The sequence below is a fragment of the Schistocerca piceifrons genome, chromosome 1, assembly GCF_021461385.2.
Source record: "Schistocerca piceifrons isolate TAMUIC-IGC-003096 chromosome 1, iqSchPice1.1, whole genome shotgun sequence".
NCBI lineage: Eukaryota > Metazoa > Arthropoda > Insecta > Orthoptera > Acrididae > Schistocerca > Schistocerca piceifrons.
The window spans coordinates 401,759,722-401,778,392 of NC_060138.1; the positions used below are offsets into that span (position 1 = coordinate 401,759,722).

Here is an 18,671-nt window from a genome sequence, read left to right on the forward strand (position 1 = left end):
CTGAACTGTACTTGGTTTACGGCAGCGGATAAAACAAACTTAAAACTGCATTGTGTTAACACATTCTTATGTCGAAGGACAAAAGAAACGAACACAAGGAAAATAACTTTTCTTTTATGGCCTAAAATTTCGGCAGAGCGTGTAGGAGACAACGGATTTTTGGGGTCAGCTGAAGAACGGGATACAACCGTCGGCTTTGACAAATGACGTCGCTTGTCGTACTCACGATTTATTCGTATGGGGGTGCAGCAGGGATCGACTCTGGCGCTTAATTAGACGAGGAACGTGGTTTGTGAAATCGAAGCTGACCTCAAACAACTGATATCCTTAACATTGTGTTCGAAATATGAATGCACGTGCTATATGTCTACCGTTTTCTCTCTACTGCATTCCTTTGTTTATGAACACTCGTCTTTGGTGTTAAATCTGTGTAATAAATCATCTCTGGCAAACAGACGAACAAACACAGGACTGGATTTGCTATTACTAATTTTACAGACTAGTGTGGAAAAATCAAATTTGTTCTATAATCTAATAGTTAGAATAATTTAATTTCATTGTCGCCTGTTTCTTTGTTGTCAGTGAACAGTAGAACCACATTCGCCGGCTGGAATTCGTCTCGTAAAGAAAACGGGACAGTCCTTTTTTGGCTTCTATTTAACGCGTCGCCGGAATTTTAGATGAGATACAAATATGTTCTAAATATTCTTGACACTGTCTTTCTAATTTAAAAAGCGAATAATTTTTGCAGTTTCTTGTAGTGACGTGTGCTGGATCGACTCTTATCCCACTTATTGTTATAACATTTAAGCGATTTCTATGGGCAGAGAAGACAGACTACAAAATTTAAGTGTCTACACGCAAATGCACCTTTTATTCCAACAGAAAATAAAAATAACATTTGCTCGAAGAAAAAAAAGCTTAGTTAAGAAATTTAATATAAAATTTGCAATGCCACGTACTATTCGATTGCACAGAGTGGGAACTTTGTTATGGTGCAGACTGCACCATAACAAATCAGACAAACTAAAGTTGGATTTTTCTTCTTTTTTCGCCAAAAAAGTATATAAATAAATAAAATTTTTAAACTGCTGTGAAGTGTATTTCACACATTATTAGATACTCTGCTAATGTTCTTTTCGTATAAACATGTGTTCAACATGTTTTGTTAAACGGGTGTCATTAAATCAAAGCACAGATATTGAAGACCACAGAGCTTTCACATTAATTACAGTGATGGAGGGCTGACTTGATACTTCCCCGTAGTTTCTACAAGAAATTTAAGTAGAGTCGGGTTTTACATACTGAGGCCCACACATGTTACAGTATTTAAGGAACTGCTGATTAGTTTATCACAGCTATTTAGAGGTCCCCGTATTTTCACGGGGAAAACGTGGTAGGGTTAAATAGAAGCTGACAACATCCTCGGAATAATAACGTTTCAAATACTGTATTGTAGATTGCCGTCCTGACGGCTTACTTCAAAATATTTTGAACAATCGTGAAGATGATACCAGGCAGGAACTCAGTGATAAATTTCCATTCAGCCACCAAGTAAACTGTATATTTTCAAGCTTGTATTGTCGAATTTCGCTGTTAAGGCCTATTTAAACTAGCAAGTTGTTTAACAATATTAAAATATTTTGTCGTTTGTAAGCGCAGTTATTGTAAAACGTAAAAAGTTAACGTGAGTGCAGAGCAAAAAATTCCGCCCCCCCTTAAGGTGCCGCTCCTAGGCCCGTGCCTAGTGGGGCTGTATGTAAATCCGCCACTGGCAATATGCTGGGTTTTGTTACTTAAGAAGTCTTCGAGCCACTCACATATCTGGGAACCTAATTCGTGTGCTCGGGCTTCCGTCAACAGTCTGCAGTGTGACATCCTGGCAAACACTTTCCGGAAATCTAAAGAGTATGGAAACTGCCTGTTACTCTTGATCCATGGTTCGCAGGATATCATTCGAAAAAAAAAAGGCCAAACTGAGTTTCGCACGAGCGATGCTTTCTAAATCCATGCTGGTTTGTGGACAGGACCTTTTCTGTTTCAAAGAAATTCATTACAACCGAGCTCAGAATGTGTTAAAGAATTTTGTAGCAAACCGGTTGTTAAGGATGTTGGTCTGTAACTATGTGCGTCCATTCTTTTACATTTTTTACACGTGGGACCCACCTGTGCTTTTTTCCAATCGCCTGAGACTTCGCTATAATCGCAGGCTAAGTAAGGAGCCACTGCTGCAGAGTACTCTCTGTAAAACCGAACTGGGATTGCACCTGGACCCGACGATTTATTCTTTTTCAATTCTTCTGGTTGCTTTTCTACGCCAGGTTGGCTATTTATATGTACTCCTTGCGGGAGACTATGCGACAGTCAAACGACGGTATGTTTTTACGTCCTCCTGCGTGAACGATTTCTTGAACGTGAAATTTAAAACTTCAGCTTTCTTTTGCTGTCTTCTGTTACCATCGCTGACAAGTCGACGAGTGACTGTATAGAAGCCTTCGCCTCGCTTATTGATTTTGCGTGTCACCAGAATTTTCTCGGGCTCTCGGCAAGATCTTTTGCTAAGGTATGACGGTGGATGCTGTTGTATGATCCTCGCATCGATCTTCTTATGGACGCACGAATTTCTGTTATCCATTGCCTGTCGACGTTTGAGCGTCCTTTTTTTAAATCGATAGTGTAACAACCTCAGCATTTTCCGAGTTTTGTTATTAAACCACAATGGGTCTTTTCCATTGTTGAACCCATTATTCGGTGCATACTCCAGCGCACGATTTACATTTTATACTTTGCCCATGCGTCCTTTATACTGGAACTAAATGTGCCCATTCATTGTCTAAGCGGGATGCTAATAACTGCTTTTTGTAGCATAATACTCTGCTACCCTTCGTAATGGATTTATTAACTTCCGTAACCATCGTCGCTGTGATGACATAATGCTCACTAACCACTGTATCTCTATTGTCACTGTCGACAAGGTCAGGTCTCTTCGTAGCTACAAGGTTTAAAATATTTCCATTGCGTGTGGGTTGTTCCAAGCAGGTTTCGGAAAACGTGTTCAAAAGCACTTCGCAAGACTGCCTATCCGTAAAGTCTTATAATGAATCCATTGTTGTCCCAGTCTACACTCGGTAGAGCAAAGTCGCCTCCGACTAATATTGCATGATCTCGGGATTTCCGGGTTACTGAGGGTAGACTTGCTTTAAATGCTTCTACAACTGTTATGGCTGAATCGGATGGCCGTTAAAAACATCCGATAACTTAAATTCACCTAGGCCTGTTACTCGTCTCCACATAACTTCAAAGTCAGACTCAGTTTCGACCTCGATAGACATACTATTTCTGTCTACAACATTGAATATTGCCTCTCCTATGGCGTCTAATCGGAGCTTTTGTTTCGCCTTTCTGGCAGCTCTCAGTTCCGAAAATAATTTGAGCGCGACATTTTCCTCGAGGGCAGCAAATTCAGGAGCTTTGCAACGAGTACTTGGACAATTTACGTCAAACTTTTGACAGTCAAGGTGTCTACTTCGAACGCGATCTGATTTTGCGCTCTGCACGTTGAATGGCGAGCGTTCATCACAGGACCTCAAACTATCGCCAGTTACACTCCACAAGTGCTCTGCTGCCTGAGTAGCCTCTTCCTTTGTGCAGTGCACCCCTGAAGTTTGAAGGGGTGTTCTACCACTGTCCAACCCATAGCGCAGGACCACAAATCTGCATCCATGACAGTCACAGAATCGACGGAGCTTCTGGTTGAGACTGTCCACTCGATTGCAAAAAAGAGGGCCCGTATCGACTCTGGCTAAGTTATGCCAAATAGCTTCTGTGTATCTGCTACTGCTTCTTTAATATACCAGTCGGATAACGAAGGGTTGTCATAACGTTTTAATTATCACCTCGAAAATATAAAGTTAAATAATTAATTTTTGTTAGTTTGCTGGTGCACGTCACTAGCCACTCACTGAAAATCCTAAGTCACAGTACCGCTAGAGGCCCAAATTGTCGCAGCGCACTGATAAAGTGAAGTAAATCTGCGTTTTAAAGAAAACAACGCAACAACTCACGATGAGTTGGGGAAGTTGTACGGCAACAACACGCCACCATATAGCACAGTGGTTAGGCGGGGGAGACGCTTCCAGTGTGGACAGGAAGTCTGACTGACGAAAAAGGAAGTGGAGTACCATATATCTGCGAGTAATATAGAACTACAAGAGAACTGGAGGCCTTTATGCTCCAAGTCCATCACTGTCGAGACGATAAAGGAAAAAATGAAAATTTGTCATGGATCAGTTTTCAACACCTTGCGTGACGGAAGTCACCGCTCGCTGGACTCCATGACTGATCATATCCATTCAAAAAACTTTTCGGATTGAGGCAAGGCCGTAGTCACTGGAATTCCAGTACCTGTGCTAGCAGCTATGTCAGGCCTGTCGGAATGAGATGCGCCTGAGTCAAAGCAGCAAAGGAAGCTCACCACCACCGAGAAAGCCAGCCTCTGTGACCGAGCGGTTCTAGGCGCTTCAGTCCAGAATCGCGCTGCTGCTACGGTCGCAGGTTCGAATCCTGCCTCGGGCACGGATGTTTGTGATGTCTTTAGGTTACTTAGGTTTAAGTAGTTCTAAGTCTAGGGGACTGATGACCTGAGCTGTTAAGTCCCATAGTGCTTAGAGCTATTTGAACCATTTTTGAACCACCGAGAAAGACGAACACACATCCTTCATGGGGCAAGGTGCTGTTGAGTATTTTTTCGGGTTTGCCACGGTGTGGGCTAAAACATTCGACGTCAGAAAAAACGACACGCCATAAAGGAATTCTCCGAATGGGCGGAAATCGGTAGATGTCATGTACGTTTGCAGACAAATACATGATTACAATTTTACAAAAACTGAATAATTTATTCAAGAGAAAGAGCTTCAGAAGTTGAGCAAGTCAATAACGCCTTCGTCCACCTCTTGCCCTCATGAAAGCAGTTATTCGGCTTGGCACTGATTAACAGAGTTGTTGATTGTTCTCCTGAAGGGTAGCGTGCCAGATTTTGTCCTATTGTCCCATTAGATCAGGGCTTCACAACATACGTGCTCGCGGAGCAAGCTGTGAGCAGCAAGGCGCGAGCACGGAGCAGCGCGAGCACGCTACCCCCACTACCCGACCAGAGCGGAGAGTGGGGAGAGTCACGTGGGGCACACAACAGCTGCCGCCAGTCAATGTAAATCCGCGGCCACCTGCATGCAGGGATATCACTCACGAATTATTACTGCGACAAATGAAACAAATAAAGGAGAATGTACACATGCCACATAATTTTATTAGCTTAGTGTATGCCTCTACATTCACATTAATTTGTGAACTATTTCACAATAAAAGCTGTCACTGAAGTGTGGGATTCTCGGTTATCTTGTACTTTTTGCCCTTTGCAATTGCATTGCGTCTATGTTCGGAGTAATTGTTCTTGTGCATTTTAGGCGCAGCGTGCAGTTTAAATTTCGATCAGACAATGCGTTTCTCAGGCGCGTCTTGTTACATTTCATTGTAGAGAACAGTTGTTCACAAACATACGTGGAACCGAACATTGATATTATTGTAGCCGCCAGTTTGTGCAAACGAGGAAATCTATCCTCAGGGAAATGTCTGTAGAATTCCAAAATGTTTTTCTTGTTCTGAAATTTGTCTCTGTATTCTCTGTCACACTGCAGGTCAATAATTTCTTGCTGCAGCTCAAGACGAATCTCTTAAATATTCGCTGAATATGGAGAGAACAGATCAAAATCACTGTCTAGTGCTGTCAGATCTTGAAAGCGCTGATCAACTAAACTATGTGAATGACGTTCACAGACTTTGTGAACATCTTGCATGGATGATAATTTAGGAACATGAGCTAGGTTTCCTGTTTCTAGTTGACTTACCCAAAGTGTCAATTTCATTTTAAAAGCTCGTATTCGATCTATGAAATGAGTAATTAGCAGATCTTTACCTTGTAGTGAAATGTTCAAAGCATTCAGATGGCTAATTAAATCTGCTAAGAACGCGAGATCACATTCAAACGTGCGCGCGCATTTCCCCTCCCTCCCCTCCCTCCTTACTCCGCGACCTGGCACCTGCTCGCGAGCACGTGCCTGAGCAGACGCGAGTACTCGCGCTCAAAACCGGCCAGTTGTTAAGCCCTGCATTAGATGGTCAAAATACCGAGCTGTTTGGAAGGCCCTCCCCAAAATGCTGCAAAAATTCTCGATTGGGGAAAGATCTGGCTGGCCAAGGTGGGGTTTGGCAAGTACGAAGACAAGCATAAGAAAATCTCGTCGTGTGCGGGTGGTCATTACCTTTTTGAAATGTCAGTCCAGTATGGCTTGCTACGAAGGGCAACAAAACGGGGCATAGAATATTGTCAACGTCTTCGGCCTGAAACCTCATAGTCTGGAGTAGAATTGTCTCCAGTTATAAGGCCCGCTTCAAACAGAGCTCCGATGGCCAGCGAAGGATATGCCCTGGACAGCGGTGGAGTTCCAACCTGATTGTCGCCCACCGTACGCCCGGCAACCACGAGTAATGGTTTGGGGTGTCATTTCATTTCATTTCACAGCACCAGCTTTTTGGTTGTCATATGCGGCACCCTTAGAACACAGCTGTAAGTCAACGATGTTTTAGGACCCGTTCTCTTGCCATTCATGTCAAGCCATCCTGGTGTTACATTTGAGCAAGATAATGCCCGACCGCACAAGGCTTCAGTTTCTATTGCTTGTCTTCGTGCTTGCCAAACCCTACCTTGGCCAGCAAGGTCGCCGGATCTCTCCGCATTTGAGAACGTTTGGAGCATGATGGGCAGAGCCCTCCACCTCCAACCAGCTCCGAATTTTGACGATCAAACGCGTCAGTTGGACAGAATTTGGCACGATGTCACTCAGGAGGACATCCAGCAGCTCCATCAATCAATGCCAAGCCGAATAACTTCTCGCTTAAGGGCCAGAGGTGGGCCAACGCGTTATTGACTTGCTCAATTGGTGAAATAATCCGGTTTCTCTGAAATTGTGATAATTTTTTTGTCTGTACATGTACGTCAAATCTACAGATTTCCATTCCATTCGGATAATTTTTTCGTGGTGCGTCGTTTTTTCGTCTTTGAATGTAGATCATACTCATAAGGATGAAACTGTTGCAGAAGCATAATAAACGAAATCCCCTGACGTGGTTCTGGGAGGCTGCGAATCCGAAGCGAAGCGGGAACCTGTGCAATGAGCTATTTTTGCCCTACTGCAACACCCCATTGTGCACAGTTCACAGTCACGCACGCTGCTTCTTTGATTTGTCGATTTTTGCACTCTCCGTATTCTCTTGACATGGACCCAGTGAGTTCTCCCTCTTCCCCGGATGAAGGAACCACTGCGTTACAGGCATTTCCAGAATGATTTTCAGGTGGATCGTTTCCCGCACGGCGAAAATCCCTCCAAGTTTTCCATGGGGAAAAATGTGTCACATTAACTGGTGAATACGTAGGGATCTCACACTGTCGCCAACCTTTCATGATCGCAGCTCGATTGTATCGAGATGTTAATTAAAACGTGATGACTGCCCCTCAAAGAACAACAGTTGTCTTTGACGTTAACATTGTGTTCTCTCCATGTTTCCAACCTAACTGCTCTATTATTAAATTTAGATAACGAGAAGATAACTGGTAGGTGTGTTTTTACTCATTTGAGATAGCATAATACGAGTCTCCGCAGGCTTAAACTTGAAGCTGTTTACTATGGATCTGCTGTAAGTGACAGTTATCATATGGCTATATCTTTTGTGGCTGAGTGCGTGCACCTAATTACACTGCTCGAACCTTAAAGCAAATTTTACAATTTTGCACAGTGTTCTACAGCCCTTCGATGGCCATTTATAAAGTTTTCAAAATATTTCATTTATTGGCACAATTACAATGATTAATGGATATGTCTGTATCCCCGTAGGTCGTCTGTATATTGCTATGACTACGACTTTTCCCTGTATTTTATACAACTGTATAGCTGCTGCTTCAAAATGATTTTCCACTCTCAGCGATTCAGCTTCACACCTTCTTTTGTACCTGATACTTGATTTAGTAAAGATACATACACCTCCGCTTTTGGCATTTTCTCTACAATACTGACTTGCCAACTTATATGGATGAATATTAATGATATTGTACTATTCATTGCTACCTCAAATTCTAGTGATTTATTTCTAACGCATTGAATATTTAGGCTTAAAATCTGCAGGTGACTAGGGTACGAACTGGTTATAGCTTTATTTACGTTTTTTGCTGTCATATTCGTTCCCATGTCCTCGAGAGGTACCAAAAGCCCTTGTGAAGGACAGGTTTCCTGCATCTCTCGGGACGAACCTGTTCATTGGGCTGGGGTGAATTGCTTGTTGCTGCTATTGGTGCTATTGCTAATATGCTTAATACTGCCATTTCTGTTGTTGTCGGTGATGATGTTTCTGAAACTTCCAGTGTTGGTTCTTCCACTGCTGCTGTGCTTTCTTGTGAACTTGGAATCTTTGCGTTTTTCTTGTTTTCACCTAAAATAATATTTAGATGATGAGGAACTGTAGTTATTGTCGTTCAAATCGTTGTCCACTGTTCATTCTGTAAACACTTTGTCTTTTTTTTACATGCTTTGCTGGTGCTGATGATAGTTCTAATGCTTTTACCTCTTTTTGAAGTGCTTTCGTTATGGAGTCTGGCGATGCGATTATCATTTTGCTTTTTAATTTTTTTTTATTTCTTTGGTTATCAGCACTCGCTGTTTGATTTTTGTAGACGTCGTTTGCGCCTCCCAGAAGTACAACAAAGTCTTTATCGTGCAGATTTTTTACCTTTGCGGATGCAGTATTTTTTTTAATTTCGTCAAGTGGGAGTCCCGATTTCACTATACTACACGAGTGTGTTTTAGTTGTTATTCCACGACCATGGCAGCCTGAAAGCATAACAATTTGCTGTTTTTGAAGTTCAGTATGTGGGAATCGTTTTGTATTGTTTTACTAAACACTTCGGCACAATTTTTGATCGGCTCATTTACATTGACCTCATTCACGCTTGTTTTCGTCAATAAATTTTCTTTTCCTACCTTATTCACAGTGCTGTTCTGCTTTTCCCATCGTTCATGCGAACTCTATGTTGCATTTTCACTATCGTAGGTTGAAAGTACTTGAAATGTGTTTTCGTGCACAAAGCTTGTCTTACTTTCACAGGTTTCCCGATTTTGCACTTAGGTCTTGCTGTTACTGCCCTTCTCATTTGACAACTTTTCCGTAACGGACGAATTATGTCGCGCAAGTTTTAGCATGTTCAGCTCACTATTTTCTTGTTGTATTTTCGAAATATCCGTTTTCAAACTACCGATTATGAACTGTAAGCTCGTATGTATGTGGATGTAGATGTAGGTGAAGCAACTGTATTTTTTAAGAAGATTTTACTATGCTCAACTGGAGCATACGAAAGCATAAATGAGATACAATACTTTAATGGAAGTTAATTGTTAACACGAGGTACATAATTCATGTACGAGACCACACAGACTAGTCCCAATCACATAAGTTTGTTCAAGGAAATATGACGATTGACTGAATGAATAGTTCGCTTCAACTATAAGGCATTGTCTCATCTTGCCCATTGCAGTTACTGATCTGTTTCAGGTAAGTCACGCTTCTGCAAATTTAATGTCGATGACGGATGAGGCATCCAGTCAAATCGACCAAATTCAGCTGCAGTCAGACACGAATTGGGGCAGATAGTTGATGACGGCCTTCAGTGGAATATGAAGATGAAATTAAGAAGAGAAAAGAGTGACGCCGATGTTCCACAAGAAGTAGTTAGGCTGATAAAAGAAATGCAACGGACTTCTAACACTGCTACGAGCGTTTAATACTGATTACGTTACTGTTACTGGTAAAGTTGCTGCGCAGACGTCCGTTAGAAGGTGCGGCCCACGCTTCACATCCGCCGTCGGGAATTTGCACGAATGTAGCTGCTTGTAGCTGGAACAGCGCAGTTGTCGCAGGTCGTAACACGGGCGCTCAGCTGTCTTGGACTGTGGTTCAAGGCACTGACGATAAGGTGCGCCGTTCAGATAAAATGTTACGTTTCCTGAAGACTATTAGGAGACCGTTCCATTCTCGTTCCTTTCTCTGACACTATTACCAAATTCAGGAATTCCTTTTATTTGTTGCTAGCAACCGTCCGTCTGTTTGTAAACAGAACGATATAAGTTTGAGCTGGAATGGTATCTTGACGGTTCTTACATCGTACAGAACCTCCTATGGTAAAAGGATGTACAGTCGCGATCGAACTGTCCAGTGTTGCTATTTGCCTGATGACAAGTGACTGAAATGTGAGAACATATACAAGATGAATCTCAAGAAACACAAGCACCATATTTGTGTTCGCTAATGTTGCGAGGCCAGATCAGTCAGTCAACCAAACTGTTGTTCGTGCAGCTGTTGAAAAGGCTGCTGCCTCTCTTCAGGAACCACAGATATACCTCCTTTGTGGCTGTACCTAAGATAACATTCTGCGTATTATTCTCGAGGCACGCAAGCCCCCACCTCGTCAAGGCTCAAGGTTCATGGGGCGTACATGATTATAGCGTAGTTTCAAGGAAATTAATCAAATCGAAATAACTACGACAATAGTTAACACAAGATTAATATCCTGAATATGTTGGCAGTTGAGGGAATCCCAAGAACAAAACATAATGTCTAGGTTCAACACCGAATCAGCCACATAAGACCTGCATATAACACAACTTGTCCACTGAGGGTGTGAGAGGAATGGTACCGAACTTTTCACATATTTCAGCCAGGTATGGAAATGTCATATACGTCAAAAATTACCAAATAAAATTTATTTCTTTGCTCGGCATCTCACAACATAATATACCTACACACAGTGATGCGCCAAAATATTATGACCATTGTACATGAAGCGATAACGGAAGTGAATAAGCTGAGTAGAGGCAAATGAGAAATCATTCAAGCAATGATACGGATTGCAAACAGGCAAATCGACTGACATACACTATCTGATCAATTGTATCTGGACACCTATTGGTGTCCAACCTATTAATAACGGTACAGTCAATTTCTGAAGCTTGCTAAGGGGTAAATAACTGCATTTATTTCTTTTACACACGATTACAGAACACATTTTTAATTATTACAAATTTTAAGTGTACATTGGCCATTTTTAGAATCCATATGTCATAAACCATATATGGATTCTACAGATGGCCAGTATCAGATGGAAGCTGTCATGATTAACAACATTTTATTTTGTTGAATATAAAAGATATAAAAACATGCACATAATATATGTCAGTGACTTTTCACTACATTTAGAATGATTATTTTTTTCCAATAGTACTAAATTCTGGAGAATTTTGCCATTTTATCTTGATAGTTATGACGATGCTTCTCGTAGAGAGAGCGGAAATGTTAGGCAGAAATATGGGGTGTGTCCAGCCTTTGCCTCTATAATGGCTCATATCAGTTGGAGACACTTTCAATGCGGTAAGATGTCAGAATGTCTGTGGAGGAATGGCAGCCCATTCTCCCTCAAGGTTCAAACACTAGAGAAGTTAGTGATGTTGGATGCTGGGTTCTGGAGTGACGTCAAAAGTTTTGCCTGATAAATACCGCTTTATTACATGGTGCATTGTCATGCTGATACAAACGATCATTATTTCCAAACCGTTCCTCTACTGTACACAATACTCAATGCTGTAAAATGTTTTCATGTCCTTCCACATTTGGCGTTTTCTTAAGCGCAACAGGGAGACCACACCACAACCATGGAAAACACCCTATACCATAGTAGGACCACCTCTGTATTAATGTACTTCACTGTTAGTACTTCACATGATGGCAGGTAGCGTTCTCTAGACATTCGCCAAAACCAAAACCTTCCATCAGATTGCCACAGAGTATAGCGTGATTCATTACTCCAAATTACTTGTTTCCAGTCATCCACTCTCAAATGACATCGTTGTTTGCACTGCATGAAATATCACTTGGCATTGACTACTGAAATGTGTGGATATGAGGAGTTGCCCGATGATTGTACCCCATTCTTTTTAATTCATTACACATAGGCATTGTGCAAGCTGTACCACTGTTAGCTCTTTTGAACTCACAAATGATTCCTTTGGCTGACTTTAAGAGATTTTTTTTCAAGCACTCATCACAATGCTTGACAATCCTTATCCACAAGTGCATGAGGTCTGTCTTATCTTTGCTTAGATGTGGTTGTTCCTTTGCATTACCCCTTCACCACTGCATTACCAACAGTCAACATGGGCAGCTTTAGGGGGATTGAAATGTTCCTAATGGATTTATTAGTCAGGTGACATCCAATGACTGGTCCACATTCAAAGTCACTGAGCTCTCCTGACCACCCCAATCTGCTGTTACGGCTCCTCTACTGACTGACAATACAGTCCATGTTTCATGACATCTAGCGGTCAATTATGGATTGTACTGAGCTGTCCGGATACCTTTGGTCAGATAGTGAAAGCGACTTCAATAGGAGGCAGATTGTTACAGACCAGTGCCTGTGTACGAGTATGTTTGTGTCCTACTGTCGTGGACATATGTGGAAAGTGGTTGCCACACAGTGAAACTATGAATAGACGACAAGTTGCAGGTGTCTACGCCTCATCACAGAATGAGCAGGTAGGAGGCTTTCGCATGATAGGTGGCAGTCTGTGGCCGACTTGATGACAGAGTATGAAGTTGGTGCAGTCACGAGTGTCTTGGAGCACACCATTCAGCACACATTGTTGAACACATGGCTCTGCAGCATATGATCCCATAGATGTAGTCATGTTGATGCAAAGACATCGTCAGTTTCTATCTGAGTGGATCACGTTTCTTGTTACAACATATTGATAGTCATGTCAGGATACTATACCATCCAGGCAAATGGCTGGCCTGAACACAGGCCAGTGGGGGCAGCATTATACTATGGAGGCATTAATTTGCGATTCCTTGTGACCCCGATAGTAATAGAATGCACCGTGACAGCTGTAGTCTGTGTGGACATTATTGCAGACTAAATGCGCCCTTTCATGTTTGGTGTCCTCTCTGATGGTGATGGCATCTTCCAGCAGGATAGCTCTCCATCTAACAAGGCCAGAATCATGCTACTTTGTGTTGCAGACAACAAAACTGAACTCACATTGATGTCTTGGCCACCAAATTTGCCAGGTCTGAACCCTATTGAAGATATCTGGTGGTGCCAGTTTGAGAACATTTTTCCATACAAGTGACTTACTATCTGACAGCCCCCCCCCCCCCCCCCCCCATTTCCCATTTTCCCTATATCCTCTCGCCCATGTTAGTTTACACTATTGACTGTGAAACACACTGGGTAAAAACCTCTCACTGGGGCGTGGGTGGGCAACAGGCAGTCTGCGGCCAGATCTGGCTAGCAATTAGTTTGAATCTGGACTGCAGAAGAAATTCATGTGAGAGAGTGAGACACTCACATTGTACTCCACCCATGACACATTTTTGCATATTCACCATTTGGCACGTTATGTGACCAACCATTAAAAGCATTTTTGGTCAAATATTTTTTTTAAGAAAAAGCTTGCTAACAGTGTTTTTGAGTGTTAACACACTAAATTTCAAAAGCACCAATGACCTACCTGTGGTCAAAAATCACTAAGTCACCCCTAACCACTGGTAGACTGGAACTGCCCATCTCATTGCTATATTTTGTTTTTCTGTCCTTTGTCGTATTAATATTACTAAATAATCTTTGACCATTAAGGATGTATTAGAAGATTGCGATTTTGAAACTGAAGGTAGTATGCTCTGTATTAGCTGAAACCAGTTGCTTTTATAAGCATTTTTTCCCATGATGCCTGGCATCCCATGTTGTGTCTACATTTACTTATGTCTCATGAACAGTGTTTCTTTACTATCAGTGCTACAGAAACTTTTAAGAGAACTATTGTAAAATGTTGTATGCACAGAAACAATGTTCAAATGTCATATGCACATAAACAATGTTCGCATCCCAAAATAAATGTAAACATCTGAAGACTGTGTGGATATTAATATACACTTGAAAACATGAGTTTCGAGGCATAATTTGTTGTTTGATGTGTTGGGAAGGAGGTGTCATTCATATTTGTGAGTTACTGCATAAACATTAACTTTAAGGGCTATGAATGCTGCTGTCATGTCACATGATGAGCCGGGCTATGAGTGCTGCTGTCATGTCACATGATGAACTGACCGTGTAAACTAAGTTGACACTTGACATGGCGGCTGATGGGAGTGGCTGTATATGAGTAATGCTTTTACAGTCTCCCAACAGTCACTGTGCCGAGTGTCGTCTTAGTTTGCAAGTTTGGTATGTGGCTCAGGGCAGCAGGTCACCATACATTGCCCAAGCCTGCACTACGGCATCGCTGGCAGCCCTCTCTGCTTAGTGCCCAGGCAGGGGCTAGTTTTGCCTGGCTCTTAAACCAGCCCTGTATCTGGGACAATATCAGGTGCCAGTTCCACACTCACAAATCACCAGCCTGAAACTTACGGTAACTGTGTGGCCTATGTATAGATATCTGTTTCACATACCTCCGGAAACCTTCCAAGGGCTTATCAAATCCATGCTACCCAGAATTGCAGCCTTATTGTGTTTTCCAATGGTTTATCACTGTGCTGTTAAGCAGGTGGTAATAATGTTTTGGCTTAACAATATAAATTTTATATATGAGCTGCAATGTAATACAGGTTACGTTGGTATTGCAACATATTGGTGTAGCATTGGCACTAAGTGTTTTCTTATCTTGTTCTCAAACGACTATGCCAACAATACTGTGCACGAATACACCATGAAATGTAGCAGGGAGATTCTCAAATATAAGATCACGGAGTCAGATACTTTTTAACCTTCGTTTACATTTTACCCCCTTGAACTGATATGATATCTTACAATAGCCTCATTTGCATGTGTTTGGTGTAGCAATATTATCACAGGCAAACCTTTGTGTTAAGAGTTAAAATGTGGTACTGTCAGTCAGTAAATCAGTCAATTGGTGGCATTTCAGTACTGTGTTAGGACAGTAGCTTAATGCATTTATTGTAAATTTACGTGGAAGTGTTTATTAAATTAACTTATCTATCAACCAGATTGTGCTGAACTTATGATTGTGAAATCATGAAGGTATCATGTGAAGAATGATTGTTGAACCGATGGAAGAATGAACTAACTGTGAAAAGGTGTGTGTACTAGTGCATCTCAAACTTTTTATTGGCAATCCTTCTGTTTAAGCACATTAATTAACAACCCTCCAAAACACTGTTGTAAACATAAACGATTACAGACAGCATACAAAATAACTGATAACCTAGTTTCTACGTGTATTTTTCTGCATGAACAATATCCTAACAACCCTCTTTACTGAAACTCTAATAGAGTAAATTCTTAACAAGCCCTTTTGTTATGACCATCACATAACACATTATTGAAAGGCTGTGGAAACTCCATGTGACCTTGTTGAATCCCAGCAGTGGTGAGCATAGTCTTGAAATCATACAAGATATCTGCTCCATAAAAAATGAAGTATTTTGGTAATGTTCCACTGTAATACAACTTATAATGATATTGATACTCCAAGCTACTTCTCTTTTCTTTCTCAGAGCAACAATATCAGAACAGTTTTGGCTGAATAGTGCAGTTACTCTCTGTCCTCATTGTTACTTGACTACAGGATGTTTCTTGGTCTCCGTAAAATATCCAGCTCCATATTCATCAATAACTTGTGCAGATAACTCTGAAGAGTAGAGAAGAATACATTCTTATTTCATTTTTAAATGTTCTTTCCATTTCCTTTGAAGTGCGATACAGAGTGGAGAACATTTTAGAAGCAAAAAATTCACAAATTATCTCTTATTCCGTGACTGTGAGGACTGAAGCATGCTAGTCATGTTTCATGCGACCAGTGCTTTTTCAACCCATGACAACTGCCACATAAAACACCACTTTGTTCGAGATGAGTCTGTATGTTCAGATTACGCATGTTTTTAGCTACTGTGTTATTGTTGGTACTGGATCCAGATGGGTCCTCTAATACATGGGTGTGATTTGTGCTCTCCTGTAATCACTAAGGAAAGTTTTCTGCTTAAGACATATTTGAGAAGGCTTGTGAGTGATATGCTCTAGATGAGGCAAGTTTATGTTTTTCATACATACTTCCGACTGCTAAGTTTTACATTAAATGATTCCACATCACTGAAAGTTCTGCTTCTGATCAGACAGGGCAGAATATAATGTATGATTAAATAAATAAGTGGATAATCATCTTAACTCACATACAAAGCCTTTCTAGCTTATGGAAACAGATTATTTCTTCAGGAGAGAAAAAAGGAAGTAGTTGAGGTAGGTTGTAGAGGGGACAGGTCATCTAGTTCATAGGTGCAAATAGACTATCTTTGTGCAGTGGGTTCTGAGTGAACTCACAGTCTCAAACCTCTTCCAACTATTTCTTCTGTCCTCCCTTACAGAAGAAACCTGCAGCTCTGAAAACTAAGAGTGGTTTTACTTTTTTTTATTTTTCATATTGCTGCTGGATGTTTTGTGCATCCGAAAGCTTAGTACTGCCCAGGTACTCTCTGCCTCTTTCTCTTTGCAAATGGAACAAGTTTTTGTTTGAGATTTTCCCTTTTTATACAATTAACTCATCATGTGGATGAAGTGGATGAATATTTTGTTATTTTAATGAAGTACAATGAGTGTACAGGAAGCTTTATTTATATTCTTTACTGTCACTTGCTGTTTTGTTGACTGTTTTACTATAAAAATAAAATGAGATTATACCACATAAAAATCCATTTTGCAGGTAGCATAGAGAAACCAACTCGTAGCAACTTGAAGAAGGTTGCCGCTCAGCTGCATCGATCACTGGCACAAAAAGGAATTGCTTTCCTTGTCAATCATGGTATTTCAAACAATAGGGTGAGTTAAACTCCATTAACAGCAACTTGTTAAATTTGTTATCACATTTTAAACTCAAGCATAGAAGTGCTGTATGTATTGGCACTTTGTAGTTACATTCAATATTTTTTTTTGTATCTGAAAATGCTATTTTGGGTGACCAGTTATATGATTCAGTTTACAGAGCAACTTCACTTATTTTAGAAAATTTATGAGGTGTTCCACATCTGATAACTTTTTCATGAAAAAAAGATTAATTTGTAGGAGATGTAAAATGGACATTTAAAGAGTTCTGAATTGTAGAACACTCATGACAAAATGGCGTGTTAACAAGAGTGTACAGTGTTTCCATGTACACTTGATACTAGTCATAACTTCCCCGGATGGGACCTCCAGGCCAGCAGTGCCATACAATCATTTCATTTCATTTTGTCAGTATCTATTACATGTTCTTCCTTTCTTCAAAATTTTAAAAGTGATTGTGATTTACTATGTTTATCTGTGGTGCATGGCAGAGCTCGAATCCAGTTTGTGAAAGTAATTTTATTCTAGGGACCGGGGGGCAGCTGAAACTCCCCTGCTGGGCGCACCCATGGGAATTTAGGAGGAAGACACACACACACACACACACACACACACCTGTCAAAGCAGCCAGCAGCCATGTCAGATACCATCTCAACTGCAATTGCTGCACAGCGTTTTTTGTGGGCATGATCACCAACCAGCTGTCCACCAGAATGATGGCCACCACAAAACTGTGGCCAAGAACAATGTTGAGCATCGAGTTGCACAACACACTAAATGCTTGAGTTCAGTGGCTCCTTCACAACCCACTCCATCTGGTACATTTGAAAGTAAGCCTTCCTGCCATCACCATCATTTCTAAACTATGTAGATGGGAACTGTGCTTGCAACATATCTTCACTCCCATAATACTCCTGGCTTCAGTCTCTGCTCAACCACTGTCCAATAACTTCCATCTGACAGTTTCTCCTTTCTCTGTCCTGTGCACCTCTCCAGTCCAGGCTTCCACATCATCTTCATTGTGCACTGTATCTCACCAGCTTCAATACTTGTGTGTCACATTCCTAGCCCATGCACTCGCTACCCCCTCCCTCCTGCATTCCTAGCCCCGCACATCTGCTGTTTCCCTCTGAGCTGGTAGCTACCCATCCCCAACTTATTCTCCTGCTTCCTCTCTTTTTGTCCCTCTATGTTCCCTACCTCTCAACCAACACAACCCCACCTCATTTCTCTTGCTGAACTGCAATCTGATGGTGGTGGTGATGGTGGTGTGTGTGTGTGTGTGTGTGTGTGTGTGTGTGTGTGTGTGTGTGACTGTGACTGTGTGTGTGTGTGTGTGTGTGTATTTGTACTGTAGCTTGTCAAACAGTTTCTTCCGAAAGCTAGAAAAGTTTTCATTACCTTTGTCTCTGCCTGTTGACGAGTCAGCACTTCTGCTATTTAGTGAGTGGTCACCTTTTACACTCTGTTTGAAGTTTGCTTACTGTAGAATTACTTAATCTTTCTTTCAAGGTATAGAGAGAGAGGGGAAGGGGGGAGGGGGTGAGAGGGAGAGAGAGCACAGTTTTAAAGGAAATGCATATACATGTTATTTTTCTAGAATTTTTCACTCTCATTTAATAAAAGTAAAATAAACCCTAGTTAAATAAATAAATAAGTAAACCCTAGCACTGAAGTAAATACCACT

At 41.3% G+C, this 18,671-nt stretch overlaps 1 protein-coding gene across 3 annotated transcripts in view; it reads left to right on the forward strand.

Moving 5' to 3' along the window:
• The window catches only part of LOC124794965 (2-oxoglutarate-dependent dioxygenase frbA-like), a 188,016-nt gene that overhangs the window by 83,622 nt on the left and 85,723 nt on the right, over positions 1-18,671 (forward strand). For all 3 annotated transcript variants that reach the window (XM_047258690.1, XM_047258706.1, XM_047258698.1), the window contains exon 2: positions 16,866-16,981. In XM_047258690.1, the coding sequence (XP_047114646.1) occupies positions 16,866-16,981 (116 nt within the window). The remainder of the gene's footprint in view (positions 1-16,865; positions 16,982-18,671) is intronic.